The following is a 19,126-nucleotide window of genomic DNA, read 5'->3' as shown; positions in this document are numbered from 1 at the left end:
ATGTGACCCTTGACCTTTGACCTTGAATACGACTTGAAGGTCAAAGGTCAAGGTCACCTAAAAAAAAAAATTTCATTTTCATTTTTTTTCTTTTTTTTAGCCATTCCTGGTTTCTTTTTTATGAAATTTAATTTTAAATAGATAAATATTAAATGAAATTGAAATTCAAAAGGTGGAAAGACCTCTTATTGTTCTGTGAACAATAAGTCTCCTAGTTATTTTAATATCCATTAAATCATTGTTTTAAGCACAATTGAAATCAATATTTCAATCACTTTTGAAATCTATATGCTAATCACTATTGAATTATTTATTTTAAAAATAATAAACATCAGTTCAACAGTAGTTGCAACTTATGTCAATTGGTATTGAAATGCACTCTCAAGCACTATTGAAATAATTCTTTCAATAATGGTCGTATTTCAATAGTGAATGCATACTATGTTTGTAATTGAAATGCACTCTCAACCACTATTGAAGAATTATTTTAATAGTGGTCATATTTCAATAGTGGTTCCATATTATGTTTGTTATTGAAATGCACTCTCAACCAGTATTGAAATAATTATTTCAATAGTAGTTGTATTTCAATAGTGGTTACTAACTATGTTTGTTATTGAAATGCACTCTCAACTACTATTGATATAATTATTTCAATAGTGGTTGTTATTTCAATAGTAGTTGCAACAATGCCTTTTGCAAAATTGTGAATTTCATGGCCCCAGGGTCAGGGGTGTTAGTGCTAGGGTGGGGCTATAAAGATTATATAGTGAAAATGTATTATTTCTTTGAAATCTTTTCTGCACCTGGGTATTAAACCAATGATCTATGTACATAGTTATGAGAAGGAAGGATGCCTCTTTGAGATTTGTGAATTTCAGGGCCCCTGTGTCAGGGCTTCATGTGTTAGGGCAGGGCTCTAATGGTTATACAATGAAAATGGATGAATTCTTTGAAAAACTTTTCTTTTGCTCCTGGGTATTATGCCAATGATGTACATGTAAGTACATATTTACAATGAAGAAAGCTGCTTCTTCCAAAATGGTTAATTTCCGGGCTTCTGGGTCAGACGTATTTGGAGGGGGGAGGGTACATAGTCTGAATATAAATCAATGCTTTGAAATCTGCACTTTGATATCAATCAAAAATTTATGATGAAATAAATCCATGATAAAATATCCAAAATTTTGAAATATGTGGCCCTTAGGATCAGTGGTTCCTGTGGGGTGGGGTGCACAACAGTTTATGAATAGAAATTCATTTTCTCTTTGTTGCTCTGATTTACCTCTGGGTATTAAGTAACCAAAGTAAGCATGCTAAGTGTATAATGATGATAAGCAATGGTGTCTCTTTCAAAATTGTGATTTTCATGGCCTCTGGTTTAAAACATGAATCAAATTCAATTGTTGGAAAGTTGTTACCGGATACTCAGGTGACCTATAAGGCCCATGGGCCTCTTGTCTTGATTATCCCCCCTTGTGAAGGGACTTGACCCTTGATTTTAACATCTTAAACTCCCCTTTACCCAAGGATGCTTTGTACCAAGTTTGATTAAAAATGACCAAGTGGTTCTTGAGAAGAAGTCGAAAATGTGAAAAGTTTACAGACAGATGGTCGACGGACAAAATGTGATCAGAAAAGCCTTCGGCTCAGGTGAGCTAAAAAGTGGGGGGGCCGGGCCCCCCATTTGTTGCTACGTGCCTGTGGGGAGCATCATTTGGTGAGCTAAGTTCTCACTACACTTTATAGCACATTTCTGATAAATCTGTAAAACGTATTATTGATTTTTCTTATATTTAAATGGAATGAACATCAATCCCACTTCATGACTTTTGATAATTCAGTTGATAACAAAAACCCTTTAGTTTATTAAATTTAAAACAGTACAAATCTTTTACGGTTAAAGTATCTGAATAAAGGTTCACTTTCCCTTAATGGCCACAAGAATAAGGAGCCCTGGCCAATAGACAAAGTTGTGATTTTTCTAACATTTATTTCAGTTTATCAGTAAATGATTTAGAATATACCAGTATGTGAGTGAATTTCCCACCTTGAGGTAGAAGTGACAGATTCCTAACTCTCCCGAGGAGTGGATCATATTATACACAGACTTGACTGACTCCATCAATCCAGGCTCCACTGTAGACCAAACTTCTTCCAAGTCCAACTGCAGTAAAATACAGAGATCATAATCAAAATAGGGAATGTGTGTTACATGTATTATCAGACAGAAAATGTATAATACACAGCACATCTGATGTAGATATTTTTTAAATATACACATCTCACGAAAATTAAAATAAATACTTTAAAATCTTCATTGAATTCAATTTTTTTAAATACACTTTTATACATAAAAAATCAAAATTTTGAATAAAAAATCAGAGGTTTAGAGTTTAAAAACACAAGATTTAAGTTGTGAACAGAAGCATATTCAATTCTCATTCAAATAATCATAATCTTTGCCAAAACCGTTGGTTTTTTTAAAAAAGTACTCCCTCTTCAACTTTTTGAAAAGGTTTGATTATCAATTCTCTACATATACAAAACTAATTAAAGTAGAAAACTAAATGTTTACCATTCTAATATAATCCTATGGCTCAAATATTAGGAAATTGAAGTAATATAAGAAACTTTCTGAGTATCATAGCTCAAAAACCCTACTCTGTCGCTCTTTTTTTGGTTCTTACAAATAAATTTTATTGATTTTATAATAAGAGAATATTCTATGCCTCATGTGCATACTAACTTTAAGGAGGGAAAATTAAGTTTGTTTTATTTAAGAAGCAAGGTCAGGTCAAGGTCATAATCCTTTTCCTTCAAATCAGGAATTATTTTATAAAAAAAAATACTGTTGTCAATCATGTGATGCATACTTCTATTTCAAAAAGCATTTTCCAAGATTTTTTTTTTCTCTCGATGTCTTAGAATACAAATACATGTATGAGCAAAAACTTTAATGTGTATATAAATTGTGATTTCTTTGAGTGTTTCTATTTGCTACTTGATTAAAACTAAAGTGTTTTTTTTGTTTGAACATAATCTTCAAAATACAATCATACAAGTACATGTATGATGTGTTTTCTATGAGTCAAATTTCAATGTAAACCTATGACTACCAGCATTCTTTACATCATGCACACACCTCGAAAGGAATAAAACTCTGGACTCGTTTGATAATTTCCCTAGTCTTTTCCCTGTTATGAGGAATATCCAGTAGGGGCAGCTTCTCCCCGCCTTCCTCCTCACTAATTCCGAGCTTAATCTCGCAGGCCTGGATCAGAAAGTTATCTTGTACTACGTAATGTTTGAGCTCTAGATCCTGCTCGGCCCGAGATCTCCTCATGGTAACCAGGGCGCGGGATGCACACATGATGTTCATCCGGGACTTCTCCTTGCCTTTCCTTCCCTCTTCTAGGCTCTCGTCTGTCTGAAACCTAATGGTACTCCTGTTTCCAACTGAATATTCCTTTATGGTTTTTCCGTCTTCATCATAAACAAAAGATTGACCATCAATCTGCCTGACTAGTTCCCATGGGGACTCCAGCTCTAGGACCCTAGGACGAATTTCTTTCTGATCTGTCAAAAATCAAATGGCATCCATACTGTAGAATACTTAAGGTAGGATTCTTGTCATATTTCTAATATTTAAAAATTAATGAAATTTTCGCAGAATCAAGAAGACATTATCAGTAAGTGAGAGTATCAGTGAAATTGAATTTGACCGTTTTATATTAGAGGCAAGGTCAGGTCAAAGTCATTATCTTTTTCCTTGACATTAAGAATAAAAAAATACTGTTGCCAATCATGTGATACCTACTTCTATTTCAAAAGTTTAATGATTGTTCTTTTTGCATAAAAACATATTACTATATCAGGTCTATAGCATGATATTACCAAATTTACATAACTGGATATTGTCTAATCCGAATTTTCTCTGTTTTTCTTAATTTTTTAGGATATATTAGTTATTTTCATATGCTTCCTATATTTAACTTTTTCTTATTTTCACATATAATAAAGTAGTCTTAGAAATGTACAAAATGATACAAAAACAAAAAGTTTTGATCGTTTACTAAGAGAGAAAAAATACGTTTTATGGATTTTTGGCTCAAATCTGCACTTTGATAGGAAGCGTTTAAAAGCTAACAAAGTTCTAATTTGTTTGAAAAATCATATTTGTTTGATATATTTTGAAAGTTCAGTCCCTCATTATTAATTTAACTTATATTTAAAAATTTCTCCAAGTCGTCGATTGTGTAAAATTATAGCTAAATTCATTGTTTTATTATAATTTTGAGAGGCAGAAAAGAAGATATTTTCATACGCCACCATTCCGCCAAAAATATAGTCCCTGCTAGTTTTCAATCGCAGTTTACCATTTCTATTTAAAGTTGTACATTTCTGATGAGGAAAGAAAAATATGGTCTTTTAAATTCCTTACACCTCAATATATAAGACATATAAGCAAATATACTTTGAATGTTTCATCTAGTCAGAAACCAGAGAAGAATCCTACCTTAACAAATAGTTATTATTTTGCAACAACCAAAACTATACATGCAATAAATCATATAACCATTGCATTAATTATTTTGTCTAAATGTTACATTGGAACAGAAGCTCAACATACTGAATACACGATTATTTAGACTGGATTATAACTTTTCAGCCTATGATCATTCAAATGTTTGTAACATTTTATTCAAAGTGACTCGTCATACTTGATACTTGTATCTGTTATATCTATAAGATTCTGCCTAGTCACTTGGCAGTACTAAGTTTCTGTAAACAGACTTATACTGTAGAAAGAGAAACAACAGGGCATTTTATTTTAATGACAGACCACTGCAAGTTCTTAAGTTAAAAACAAAACTGAAGAAAAGTATATTGGTTTTGTCTTCTTGAATACAAAGTTTTATTGAGATCACAGCAAATAGTCTTTGAATAAAATTACATTTACACTTGAAAAAAGGGTGATTAATGTCTAGACAAATGGTCAAATGGATGCATATGGACAACTGAAATATAAACATCACATAAAACTTACATATACATATTGTTTCTAAAACTAACAATGTTGAGTCTCAATCTTACCCTCTCTGTTTTAAACTGTCCTTCTTGTGTCTTAAACATACCAAAGTTGAGTCTAAAACTTAAGCATACTGAGCTTAAACTTACCAAGCCCATTGAGGTCAAGTCTAAATTTACCAAGATTGAGTCTTAAACTTACCATCTTGAGTCTACAACTTTCCCTCTTCAGTACACAACTTCCCCTCTTGAGTCTATAACTTCCCCTCTTAAGTCTACAACTTACCCTCTTGAGTCTATAACTTACCCTCTTAAGTCTATAACTTAACCTCTTGAGTCTAAAACTTACCCTCTTGAGTCTACAACTTACCCAGTTCGAGAGGGAAATCCTCATCATCTGAGTCGAGAACTTCCTGTAGTCGGGGTCGCTTGACTGACATTTGTTGGTTATAGCCTCGACCTTCCTTGAACTGTGGGTCCAATATAACTACATCTAGGGGTATCTCCAACACAACACTTAGCTGTTAAGGAAATCAAATTATAAAGTATATGGTCTCCACACAAAAATTAAGACATCAATTAAAACACCAATGACCTTGGGACAGAATTCTAAAACACCTTAAATTTTGCTATAAAACAATAATCTGTCTGACACAAATGATTAGTCATACCCGCCTCCTGAGAATAAGCTGTACAATGGCAGCACACAAGCCTCCATTGATATTGTCCTTGACCTCTATGGTACTGAAATTGCCCTCATCTGATCTTTGGAGTTCCTTGATGGTCGCAAAACAGTTGGTAAATAAGGCATTTGGATATCGAGAATGAAATCGGAAGAAATATCTACAAAAAGGATTATACAGCATTGTTTACAATCAAGAATCCAGTTCCTTAACCTTTGTTTTTTTCCTATTTATCTTTTCCAGAGAGGCACCAAGGGACCCAGTGTCTGTCTGTCTGTCACACCTTATATCTCAAAACTGTACGAGATACTGTAGATTGACAAATAATCATGATGGTTTTAATTTCACTATGTTTGCGATTCGTCATTTTTCCGTGAAATTAAACCCATCGTGAATGCTTGAATGCTGTCATTGGTTTTAAAAAATGTTTAAATGTGTATACGAAATTAAAATGAAGTTCTTGCAGCGTGAAATTAAAACCATCGCGATTGGTACTTTTTCAGAAATCGTGAAATTTTACCACCATGGAATTAAAACGACTTACAGTATGTATTTGATACTTTGCACATCTGTAGCTTGGTACAAAAACTTTTTTGCTTTTTCCGTGACTTTTGACCTTGTTATCCTTGAACTTGACCTTTGACCCTCTTTTTGAAATAGCTGACAGTACCAATATACAAGTTCTTTTTGACATTTGAGAGGCAAGTCTTAGTATGCTATTTAGAAAGTGAACTGTTTGAAATAAAATATTCTGAAAAATACCAGTGTTAAAGTCCACATGATCCTGACCTTTGACCTACTTTGCAAGATATTATGCAGAGGGTTAAATTTAACTTACATCTTTTGAATTAAGAGAGGAAGGGACTTGATAATTATCATTTATATATGTTTATGAGCTTGTTACAAGTTACTTTGATGCTGTTATAAAATACAATAACCACAAAAACTGAAATATAAGTACGTATACTATGAAAATACATCGGGATGGGTAGTCTAAAAGGATTGTGTTGACTAACAATTGTGGAAAAGACAGATTGAAGTTTGGTTGAAATCAAGTACTGTAAAATCACATATTTTCGTGGTTTTAGGAAAATCTACTGTTCATTGGGAATTGATTTTGTGGATAAACAATTGTGGAGCAGTCATGCATATGACATTTTACTTTTCGTTTTGGACATGAATTCGTGGATCTCTTCATACTTCGAAAAACAATGAAAATTAAACCCCCATGAAAATTAGGGATGTCACAGTATAAAAATTAAAATTTATTGATAAATAATTATTTATAATTAATATTACAATATATTAATATTAATATTAAAGACTGTATTAATATCCATTTTACCTTTGAGGGGCTTGGGATTTATATTTCTATTTGACTGTCAAATTCTATCCAAGTCTTCTCATTATCCTTGGATTTTTTTTTTCATGAAATGCTACATTAAGTAGCATAGAGATAGCTGACCACTCTTAGATTAAGTGACATCTTTAAAGAAACTTAAAGTAGGTGACACATGTGTTCCGTGGAACACTCAACATATCGTAAATAAAAGCCCTTAGGCCAAGAAAACTTTATTAACAAATTTGACAAAAAAGGAATCTTGATAATGGTTCATATTCCAAAAATATCCGGCACACCACACAACTGGCCATAGTATAAGCTCTTTCAGCCTTTGTCTAATAAATCCATACATTTGTGATAGTTGTTTCCTACAAAAACCAATCTTGCTTTGATTATTGATAATTCTATACCTTTGGGATAACTTGATGTTCTTTATTCCTGTTTCTATTACTTTGGAGTTTTCTGTTCTCTGTAAAAAAAGGAAAATGACTTAAATTAAGAATCAATCTGATAAGAGCAGGGTTGCAATAAGTCTCCCTTGTAGCACTTAACTACTCAACAAACTGTTAGATTGTATCTTGTTTAAATGCAAATACTTCATATCCTCTGGAATTAGCAACAAAAGCACTGTGTATACAGATCAGATATCAAATTGTTGCATTATGAGAAAAAATTGCTATGGTAACACTGTTTTGGGTCTCAAAATATACAAGCTTTTAGCTCCACTTCACAAATATTTGATGTCTGTTACTCAATGACATGAATGGAAAAAAAACTTTCATAGGTATTATTTGATCACTGTTAATTTACTTTAAGTTTGGTCATAAACATTTGTCACAATCCTAATCTCAGAGGCACATAATTACACAGAATTTGATGATCATGATGATTGCTCCCACTTCCTTTAGTTTCTATATGTTGGTGCTTCTATATATGACCCACTGACCTTACTTTTGACAATAACACTATCCAGCTTCAGTTTCTCTGTTGCACTGTGTATAAGACCTTATATTTCCATTTCTAATTTTTGTCCCTGTGATAACTCTTTGAAACTTTGCGGAGTTCATTTCTTGATAATTCTACTGGAATGTAAATTAGGCAGATCAATAGGTCAGGAGCTAAGGAGGCCTAATATGCAAGCAAATCTCGTGCACATCTGTCTGTGAGTCTGACGCTATGGACGCCAAAAATGCACGAAAATCTCATGCGGCTGCTGTTATGTTTGACGTCAGTGGGCTAGGACTATTGACATTGGGATGGGAGTCCTCGTGTAATTTAAATCTATGTCTGCATTTTTAAAATCTTAATCTACAACTTTACTTCACAATGAAATGGTTAATTAATTTCTTTCTTATGCCAGGGACATTAACAATAGTGGGAAACATGGGATAATTTGCATAACGGGCGTAGCCCATTATGCATAAATTATCCCATGTTTCCCACTATTGTTGATGTCCCTGGCATACTTTACTAACTAGACAGTGATTCCTTAATTAACCATTTTTTTTGACAATGACACCATCCACCCTGAGTTTCAGTAATATGCTGCATATAAGACCTACTGACCTTATTATAAGACAACGAAAAAATCTCCAAGGACTTTCTATGTTACCTACTAAACTTATTTTATGACAATGACAACATGCACCCTTAGTTTTTGTGACCTACAAACCTAATTTTTGACAATGACACCTCTATGTGACCTACTGACCTTATTTTGGACAATGACACCGTCCATCCTTTGTCTATGTGACCTACTGACCTTATTTTTGACAATGACACCTCTATGTGACTTACTGACCTTATTCTTGACAATCACACCCTCCGCCCTCATTTTCTGTATAGCGCTGTCTAAGACAGTGTCTGGGTACTGACTGAGCAATCTGAACATCTGATGACTCCTTCCTTGTTTGTCTCCAGTACTGGATACATAACTCTGTTTGAAGAGGTTAGAGACTCTTAAGAATCATAAATAATAAAAGTTTTAAGGCCAGATAAAATTAATCTTTAGATTCTCATCCTAATTTGCTAAAATATTGGGGCGGGTGGGCAGATTTTATTTTTTATAATTCTTAAATTGTAAGTATCAACAAAACATGGACTCTTCATACACATTTTTTTCATTATGTTAATTAATGCCAAAATGAATAGCTTTTATTCTTTTCATATTCTTTTAAATATTTAAAGAAGATTCTTGCTTTAAAAAATTTAAATATTAATTGTTAATTAAAATTATGAAGTACACATATACGGCAAAAGCCAAACAAAATGAGGTGAGGATACCAATAAATTGTGTAAGCATGACTTCTCACTGGCCTTTCCCCAATTACCTTTTAGTTTTACCAACAAATACCTCTGTTTTCTGTAATATATCAAAGATTTCCACCTTCCTCAAAAATTTGATCGTTCTTGAGACTTGACATGTTTGACATTAAAATAGGTCATGCATGTAATTGCAAAATCTATGAAATATTCTAATAAAAAATTTTCTACTTAAAAACCTAGGCACTGAACAGTTTAAGATTTAACATTGCCTTAGCACTTAACATTCTATGAAGTCTGCCTACAATGTTTTATCTTTTTTTTCCAAAGCAAAATCACACACAGCTGGAGATCGTTCAAACTTGACCAGGTGTCATTTTCCTCATCTATTTTTACTTAATTATCTCTCTAAAAACTTGCTCATGCCAATGACGGTATCTAGATCTGTTTATGCTATTTTTTCTTCTCTACCCTCTCTATACTGACAAATTTTCTTTTCCTTACATATTTAAAGTGCTTTTATTGACGATTTTTCTTCATTATTGATGTGGCTTTTTTTGCTATAAATAGCGGCACACAACTTTTAATACAGACTGGAGATAACTCTTAATACTTTGACCCAAATTCTTGCTGAATAAAAATACATGAAAATACTTTTATTAACACCCAAAAATCAAAATAAAAAACACTGGGGCAGGACACTTTGAGAGGGGCGGGCGAGGATGAGAATCTAAAAATTAATTTATCTGGCCTAAAAGTTATTTTTATTGGAAACAATTTCTTTAATCTGTATCATTATCAATATTTACATGTATGTGAATTTGAAACTTTTTTTCTCAATGATCATTGTCAAAAATCATGAAAAATTTTCTGGTAAAAAATACTTTAATAGCTATGAGAAGAGACATTTTATGTATATATGAGGCCATTCCAAGTTTTATCTTTGTTAAGCATCTGTGGACAGACTGGTTTTTCAGGATATAAATAATTTCTTAAGATATTTTTATATTCTAGGTTTTATTTCATAGTATTTTTTTGAAAATGCTTCATTTTTTGACATTTTTCTTGCCCTGGTATCATGTCTAAATCAATTGAAAAAAGACAGAAAACAAGAGACCCAAGGGCCTTAAATTGCTCTTCTGATAAATTGTACAATCTATCACTCCTATTTGAAGCTTCCAACTCTAAGTATCCCAAGAGGCATGAACTGACAAAGTTTGATTATTCTTAGCCAGTATAGCTATAAAATACCATAAGTAGGTCACGGTGACCTACTTTTTGATTTGAAAATTTTCTGAGGACTCAAGGTGCATTAATTAACAAAGACTGATGATTCTAAGCCAATAAGTACCTGATATATTCAAAAGTAGGTCACTGTGACCTTCTTTATGGTCAACATTCTCCGAGAACCCAAGATGCATCAACTGACAAAGTTTAACAATCTAGGCCAATAAGTACCGGGATACTTATATATATCCATAAAATTCAAAACTAGGTCACAGTGACCTATTTGTTGGTCGACATTCTCCGAAAACCCAAGTTGCATCAACTGACAAAGTTTGATGATTCAAAGCCATTAAGTACCTAAGATACTTAAATATAGCCATAAAATGTCAAAAGTAGGTCACCGTGACCTATTTTTGGTCGATATTTTCCGAAGACCCATAATGCATCAACTGACAAAGTTTGATGATCATAGGTCTGAAAGTATTCAAAATATGCCTTTTAAACAATTTGAATACAAATGCCTGCAAAATTCAAAAAGTAGGTCACAGTGACCTACTTTTTCATAAATATATTTTAAGGCCCCAAGATGCATCAACTTACAAGATTTGGTGATTCTAAACCTCTCAGTGTCTGAAATAATGGGATTAAATGTTTTAGAAAAGATTAGCCATAAAATTTTAAAAATAGGTCACACTGACCTACTTTAAAGTTGATGTTGTTTTAGGACCCAAGATACATCAAATGATTTTGATGGTAATAGCTACTCCTTAAAGTGTCCAAAATATGCCTCCAAATCAATTTGAAAAATGGAAGCCCGTAAAATTTAAAAAGTAGGTCACCCTGACCTACTTTTGTGTTAACATGATGTGAAGTCCTAAGATGCATCAACTAGCAAGATTTGAAGATCCTAGTCCCTATAGTAAGCAAAATAACAAATTTTTATTAATTATACATTTTGGTCAACTTGTAAGTGACCTTATAATAATAATAATAATAATAATAATAATAAATACTTTATTTAAAGAAGGTAACCTGGTTAGTGCATGCACTATTCTTCCCCAGGGCCTTCTATATATATCAAATACAAAAAATAATACAGAATACAATTCATCATATATAATAGTAATATGTTTAAGGAATTACAATCATACGATTATGAATATAATGTCCATGTATAGTTTTAACAATCATAATACAATATACAATATCGAAACCTTATTGTCCTCAAAAAATTGTGCGACAGCTGATGATGTAATTTTCTATATTACGCTTAAATGTTCGTAGAGATTGAGAGAATCTAATGTGTTGGGGAAGTTTATTCCATAGATGTACACCTGAATACTGAAAAGAGGTCTTGAATAAGTTTGTACGAAATTTCGGCAATCTTAGATCATAATTACTTTCAGATCGTAGATTATAAGAAGTAGAAGAATGAAATTCAAATAAATTACAAAGATATTGGGGAGTCGTTCCACTGAAAATTTTGTATAATAATATGTATTTGTATAGATCAACTAGCTCATAAACTGTTAACCATCCAAGTTTCTCAAACAGTGGTTTAGAAGAAGAATCTGGACTTGCGTCAAGAATAATCCTTGCTGCCCTTTTCTGTAATTTAAATAGTCTGTCCATGTCCTGCTTGGGGGCATTACCCCAAATAGTCAAACAATAGTTAATAGATGGTAAAATATAAGCATTGTAATATAGTTTTCTGGTATGTAGAGGGAGAAATTTCTTAATCCTTCGAAGAGTAAATAACTTATAATTTATCGTTTTACAAACCGAGTCAATATGATTTGCATACTGTAACTTATCATCAATATGTACACCAAGAATTTTTTCAGTTTCAACCATTTCAATTGTTTTGTCTGAGGCATAAAGTTGTAAATTTGGATTATCTAATTTTGATTTTCTTTGCTGTGTTCCCATTAACATACATTTTGTTTTATCTACATTTAAAACCATTTGATTTTGAGCACACCATTTCTCAATCTCACAAAGATCTGAATTTAGTGTATTTTCTAAACATCTTGCATTATTATTATTAGAATACAGAGTTACATCATCAGCAAACATATCAATATTTGAATTGTTTACATGTAATGAAAGGTCATTTATGTACAATAAAAATAAAAGTGGGCCCAAAATTGACCCTTGTGGCACTCCTGCTGTGACGGGTAGAATATTGGAGACACATGATCCAAATTTAACACACTGGGTCCTATCGTAAAGATATGATTTAAACCACTTTATAGCTGTTTGGTCAAATTTGTAATGGGTTAATTTCTCTAGAAGAATATCATGATTCACTAAATCAAATGCTTTACTAAAATCTATAAATGTTATACCGATTAATTCACCACGATCCATTGCAGTAAGCCAACTTTCTGTTAGTTTTGTAAGTGAAGTTTGACAGGAATGGAGTTCCCTAAACCCCGACTGGGATTGTGTTAGTAGATCAAATTCATTAGTGAAATTTTGTATTAGCTTAGCTACATGTTTTTCTATCAATTTAGATATAGTTGGTAGAATAGAAATAGGACGATAATTATTCGGGTCAGCTTTGTCACCTTTCTTAAAAATAGGTGTTACTTTGGCTTGTTTTAAATTTGTCGGGAAAATACCACTTGCTATGCTAGCGTTAATAAGATGAGTTATAGGTTTACATATATATTTAGATGTGACTTTCAGAAGACGTGGCCCAATGAAGTCAATGCCAGCTGATTTATTGATATTTAGAGAATTTAACATGTTATAAACTTCACTTTCCTCAATTTGATGAATACTAAACAATGTTTCTTCATCAAGCTTAGACCTAACAAAATTACATAATATATTAGGATCATAATCATGTTTTGGCATATCCAATAGAAGCTTGTTAGAGACATCCGTAAAGTGGTTATTAAAAGTATTTGCAATATCCTGTAAATTGTCAACAATTTCACCATTAGAAGACACATGAGATGGAGTTGTATTCTTAAGATTACATGTTAATTGATTAAGATAGTTCCACATTTCTTTGGGATTTGAACTCTGTTCAATCGCTGTTTTATAATAAGAAGATTTTGATTTGTTTATGAGAACGCTAACTTTGTTTCGATAAATTCTATAGTTCTCCATGTCTCCTTCTTTGTGGTAATAGTCCCGTAAATGTCTAGCATTGTTTATTTCTTGTGTCATCCATTTAGGACGGATTTCACTCTTTACTCGTTTTGTTTTAACCTGTGCATGCTGGTCAAGTACGCTATTAAATAATTCATAGAATTCAGTTAGTATTTCATTAGGGTCATGCATCTGGAGGAGATTGTTAAATTCTATTTGTTTTAAGTCTTGGAGGAATTTATTTTCATCAAACTTTTTGAAGTCTCTATACTGAATTTCTATGTGTTTTCCTTTTTGCGGCATGCATTTTGTTTTTCTAGTGGCACATATTGGGTAGTGATCAGAGATGGCTATAAAAGGTATATTTACTTCACACATGTTATCTGGTTTATTGGTGTAAAAGTGATCTATTAGGGTACTTGAGGTATTAGTTACTCTGGTTGGTGTTGTAATTAATTGTGAAAAACCATACTCTTCCATAGCATATGTCCAACTTTGTGGGGGTTCTTTGAATAAGTCTACATTAAAGTCACCTGTTAAGATAATTTCTGCATCGTCACAGCAGGAGGCACAGTTAATCTCTCTAGCCAGGTCCTCTGCCCAGCAGGAGGGAGCAGATGGTGGACGATATGCTGAACAGTAATAAATTGGTTTAGAATTTTTAATCTTTAATTCCAGCCAAATTGTTTCAATATTACTGATTTCAAAATCAGGCCTACGTTTATATCTTATATTATTAGAAATGTAGACAATAATTCCACCACCTGCTCTCAGAATGCGATCTTTTCTTTCCATATCGAAACCCTCAATATACAATTCAGAATCACTGACTTGGTCATTCAAGAAGGTTTCACAAAGTCCTAAAATATTTACAGTTTGTTTGTCATGAAGTAATAGTTTAATTTCTTCAATTTTAGGCAATAAGTGGCATATGTTTAGATTTCCAAATCTTAGACCTTTTTTCACCAAACCAAACCCATTATTGCTCGGTACATGTGGTACATGTATATTCTCATTTTTAGATATAGTATGCATGATTAGCAGATTGTGAAACCTTCTTGGTTTGAAATCTATGAGTATTCTTGTCTGGTTTTGAGAATTTAGAAGTATTTGGTGAAGTAATTAAATTTTTTGAATTTGTTACAAGATCTAGAGAAAAATATTCACATTGTTTGCATGAACAGTGGATCTTATTACATTCTGAACATAATCTACTAAGAGTCGAATAAACATTGTTGTCAAGAGAAATCGTTTGGGAACTATGGTCGGCTACACATTCGTTGCCAGTTTCCTAGTGTCCATTCGGACAAAGCTTGGTTTTATGACCTAGTTCCCCACAACTCCAGCAGTCCAACTTTCTTCCATGTCTGCAGTGTCGTGATATGTGTCCACTTTCTCCACAGAAATAACAGAAGGCTGGACGGCGGAAGGAAGTACTGCCAAGTATTTCCGATTCTTCACCATTCGTACGTACGTTTCCGACTCTGAGGATACTCACGTATTGATGGAAAATTTTTAGCAGTTCTGCTGTACCTCTGTCTGATAGATGAATGTTGTCTTTCCAATAATACTCTTGTTTGGGATTTCCACGACCAAAGAATTTAGAAGTTGGAATCACTGTACCACCATATATTTCACATACGAGGGGTGTTAGAAAAGTTCGCGGACACATTGAATTACGAAAAATATATTGTGTACTGTGAAGTGTCACCTATGTCTGAATGAATTCCTACATTTTGTTGATTAGCTGTAAAAAAATCAGGTCCATTTACTAAAATCTTGGAAATTTACAGCGATTTTTACCATGAGTTCATATGATTCACGGAGCAATCACTTGACACGTTAGTGACGTGACAACCAGATTTCAACCCGTTAAGCTTTGTCGCAGTTCTATAAATCTTTTATTTCTTCAGATTTTTCCTATCTTTTTTTCTACTTTAAAATTGAATATCTATATCAAGACATCAATATTTTCTACTATTATGTCTTTTGTATACTGATTCGTATATTATTGAGATCTTTAAAAAATATATACAGTTAATCAATCAGGTATGGAAACTATGCAAAGCCATATAGACGCAAATTAAAGTCCATGCGATGATAAGGGAGTATTGAGGTATAGATGGGGTTAATCATTCAAAATGTTAATCCTTCCATTCTAATAAAGCTACAACCATTTGAAAACTTTGTCTTTTGTATGTGAAGGAAATTCCCGGCAGCATCTTGAACATTTTAGACTCTTTTTAGACATTTTCCTGTCTGCACACATAATTTTGATGTAGTGTAGTGCTCCATGACGTTTGACGACGTTCGATTTTTGGCTGTGTTTTTACGCAATGTTCATTTATAAATGGCTATAAAACAGTCATATACCCTCCAATTTAATTCAAAATTTCTCTCAATGATGTTTTATGAATACTCTAGCGACAGGTAAAACATCATAAATCTATTTCCGCTATAATTGTTTAATTTTTAATTTTGATAAAGAGTAATTGTAATGTTAAAGTGCCAAAATGTAGCAGGCTCCGTGAAGCACGTTTAATCAAAATAAAATAGCTGTATTTTTTTCAATGATCACTGGAGAGCACCAAATTTTTGTATATTTATTGGAAAATAGATTAAGATTTTATCTGGAAAGTTTGACCGGTTTCGTAGAAATAGCGCGCTTATAATAGAACTTGTCCGCGAACTTTTCTAACACCCCTCGTACACTTTTAATAATTCCATTAACTTCACTGGTGTTTGTATCACGCCTTGGTAATACTTCCGAGATAAATACACTGATACTAGAATTCTGATTTCTGAGATCTGTGATTACTTCTGCGAAATCATTTTCTATTGCCTCTGGGTCTCGTCGTCTAGATGCATCATTTCCGCCAGCATAGATAATTACACTACGATATGAAGAAACATCCATTTTTGAGAGCTTGGACCGTATATGGGAGATGTTTGCCCCGCGATTTGTGCTGACCTGCACAGTTGAACGCAATCCTCTGGTGCGGATCCTTTGTAGTATGGAACTTCCTATGATGAGGACAGATTTATCCGCTGGGATCTTTCTAGGTTGATTTGTGCCATGTTTGGTGTTTGAATCTGGCGAGGTAGGAAAACTCCTAGTACATGTAGTATGAGCTTCACTGGCATCTGTCATGGTACTGTTGGATATTGTAGGAGCTTTAAGGGTGCATTGGGTATGCCTTGATACACCAGCTGGAATGTGAAGGAGTCCGTCTGTTGATGTCTCCTTTTGTTTTGTCCTATTAGGAGTTGTTTGGATAGCTCTTGAAACAAGCGATGTAACATTTTTTGACCCATTTAGTTGCTGTTTTAGGTCACTGACTTCTTGTGACAAAAGCTTGACGGTATCAGACAATTCCTGAATAAGTTTGGCACTGCTAATACACTGATGACAATTCTGTGATGTCTTACCCTTAGGGGTGGAGGTGCATTGAGGAGATGTTTCATCTAAAGTCTTACAATTTGTTTCCAAATTTACATCCAATTTATTCAAGTCCGTGAGGAACTCCTGATACCAAGAAAAATACGACTCCCCTTGGATATGTAGAGAGCTTGTTGTCTCGTAGATGGTAACAGTGACAGTTTTATCCTGTGATTTATAAATAGATCCATGTCGCCTTTCATTGCTGTCTTTGAATAATAGGAGTTTCTTCTCCAACAGATCTAAAATGATGGGGTACTTGTCGCCATCGAAAGTAATTGTAACACTTTCCTGATTTTCCTGTACTTGCAAGAAATTTGGCACATTATTTACACTAAGTCCCACAGATTCCGTTGGAAGATCATTAGTTAAAATAAATGATCTTGAAAATCCGGTAAATGAGTCCAAAAGTGACTTGAAAAGATTAGAATTATCACTCAAACTCATTATTATTCCTTGAGACCATGCCTTTTACCCTAGGGTCATGCCTTGAACAATTTTTAATTTTCAACATCTCCTGACCCTTGTTCGTAAGTTTGGTGAAAATCTGCCAAGTGGTTCTGGAGAAGAGCATTTTTTACAACCAGTACTTTTGGTTTTATTTTCCTAATTATCTCCCTTTGTTTTTGGGTCCCACCCCTAGCACTAGTATAGCTCTTGGGCCAAGGGCACCTCACACTGCACAAATGGTCATAGCATTAGCTCTTTAAGCCTTTGGCTCAGAAGAGGTAACAAGAGGCCCATGGGCCTTATAAGGTCACCTGAGCATTATGCAACAACTTTCCAGTGATTGAATTTGATCCATGTTTTAAGCCAGATGCTATAGCATTTACAATTTTGATCATCATAACTATACACTTAGCAGTTGCTTAGTTTGGTTACTTAATACCCATAGGCAGGGTAGGGGAACAAAAAATGCATTTCAACAAATCAGTAATATTCAGCAATAATCAGTAGTGCTGCTACCACACATGAACCCTTGACACTTAGGCCTAGATCCACACATTGCACAATTTTTAAAAAGGCATCCTTGCTTTTCAAAAGTATTTGATTAATACAAAGGAGCAGATTTCAAACAAATCATTATTTTTCAGAATACAAGTACAGACCCCCCTCTATGGTACTACTGACCCTGGGGCCTTGAAATTCACAATTCTGGAAGATAAGGGCCCTTGCTCATAACTATATAGGTAGTTCATATGCTTAATACCCAGGAGCAGAGAAGAAAATATTCAAAGATTTAATGTTTTTCACTATATAATCAACAGAGCCCCGCCCTAACACCAGAACCCCTGACCCTGGGGCCATAAAATTCATAATTTTGGTAGAGGCATTCATGTTCATCACAACTATGTATTTAGTTAGTTTATTTAATACTTTGGAGCAGAGAAGAAGATTTTCAAAGAATTCATGTATCTTCACTATATAATCAATAGAGCTCCGCCCTAACACCAAAACCCCCAACCCTGGGGCCATAAAATTCACAATTTTAGTAGAGGCACTCTTGCTCATCATATCTATATACTTAGTAAATTTATTTAATACCTAGGATCAGAGAAGAAGATTTTCAAAGAATTCGTGTATTTTCACTATATAATCAATAGAGCCCTGCCCTAACACCAGAGCCCCTGACCCTGGGGCCATAAAATTCACAATTTTGGAAGAGGCACTCTTGCTCATCAAAACTATGTACGTAGTTAGTTTATATAATACCCAGGAGCAGAGAAGAAGATTTTCAAAGAAATAATGCATTTTCACTATATACTTATATAGCCCCGCCCTAGCACAAGAACCCCTAACCCCAGGGCCATGAATTTCACAATTTTGATAAAAGACTCAATGCTGATTACAATCATGCAAACAGTTTGACTGCTTGATGTCCAGGAGTAAAGAAGAAGATTTTTAAAGATTGCATTAATTTAAGTGGTTTTGGCCCCACCCCCAAGGCCCCAGGATGGGCAGGGATCATGAAATTCACAATTTTTGTTCCCCTTCACCCATAGATGCTTTGTGCCAAATTTGGTTGAAATTGGTTGAGTG

At 33.6% G+C, this 19,126-nt stretch overlaps 1 protein-coding gene across 1 annotated transcript in view; it reads right to left on the bottom strand.

Moving 5' to 3' along the window:
- Positions 1 to 19,126, bottom strand: part of LOC134262505 (general transcription factor 3C polypeptide 1-like) — a 124,241-nt gene that overhangs the window by 92,695 nt on the left and 12,420 nt on the right. Inside the window, exons 9-15 of the mRNA XM_062744905.1 lie at positions 8,878 to 8,992; positions 8,819 to 8,838; positions 7,467 to 7,525; positions 5,703 to 5,874; positions 5,402 to 5,552; positions 3,146 to 3,579; positions 2,051 to 2,167 (exon numbers count right to left, since the gene is read on the bottom strand). Of these exons, the coding sequence (XP_062600889.1) occupies positions 2,051 to 2,167; positions 3,146 to 3,579; positions 5,402 to 5,552; positions 5,703 to 5,874; positions 7,467 to 7,525; positions 8,819 to 8,838; positions 8,878 to 8,992 (1,068 nt within the window). The remainder of the gene's footprint in view (positions 1 to 2,050; positions 2,168 to 3,145; positions 3,580 to 5,401; positions 5,553 to 5,702; positions 5,875 to 7,466; positions 7,526 to 8,818; positions 8,839 to 8,877; positions 8,993 to 19,126) is intronic.

Source organism: Saccostrea cucullata, unplaced genomic scaffold (genome assembly GCF_032062105.1).
Source record: "Saccostrea cucullata isolate Sc308-1 unplaced genomic scaffold, CSIRO_AGI_Scuc_v1 ctg379, whole genome shotgun sequence".
Taxonomy (NCBI): domain Eukaryota; kingdom Metazoa; phylum Mollusca; class Bivalvia; order Ostreida; family Ostreidae; genus Saccostrea; species Saccostrea cuccullata.
The sequence above is the reverse complement of the archived record's forward strand: the minus strand, read 5'-3'. Positions and strand labels throughout refer to the sequence as shown.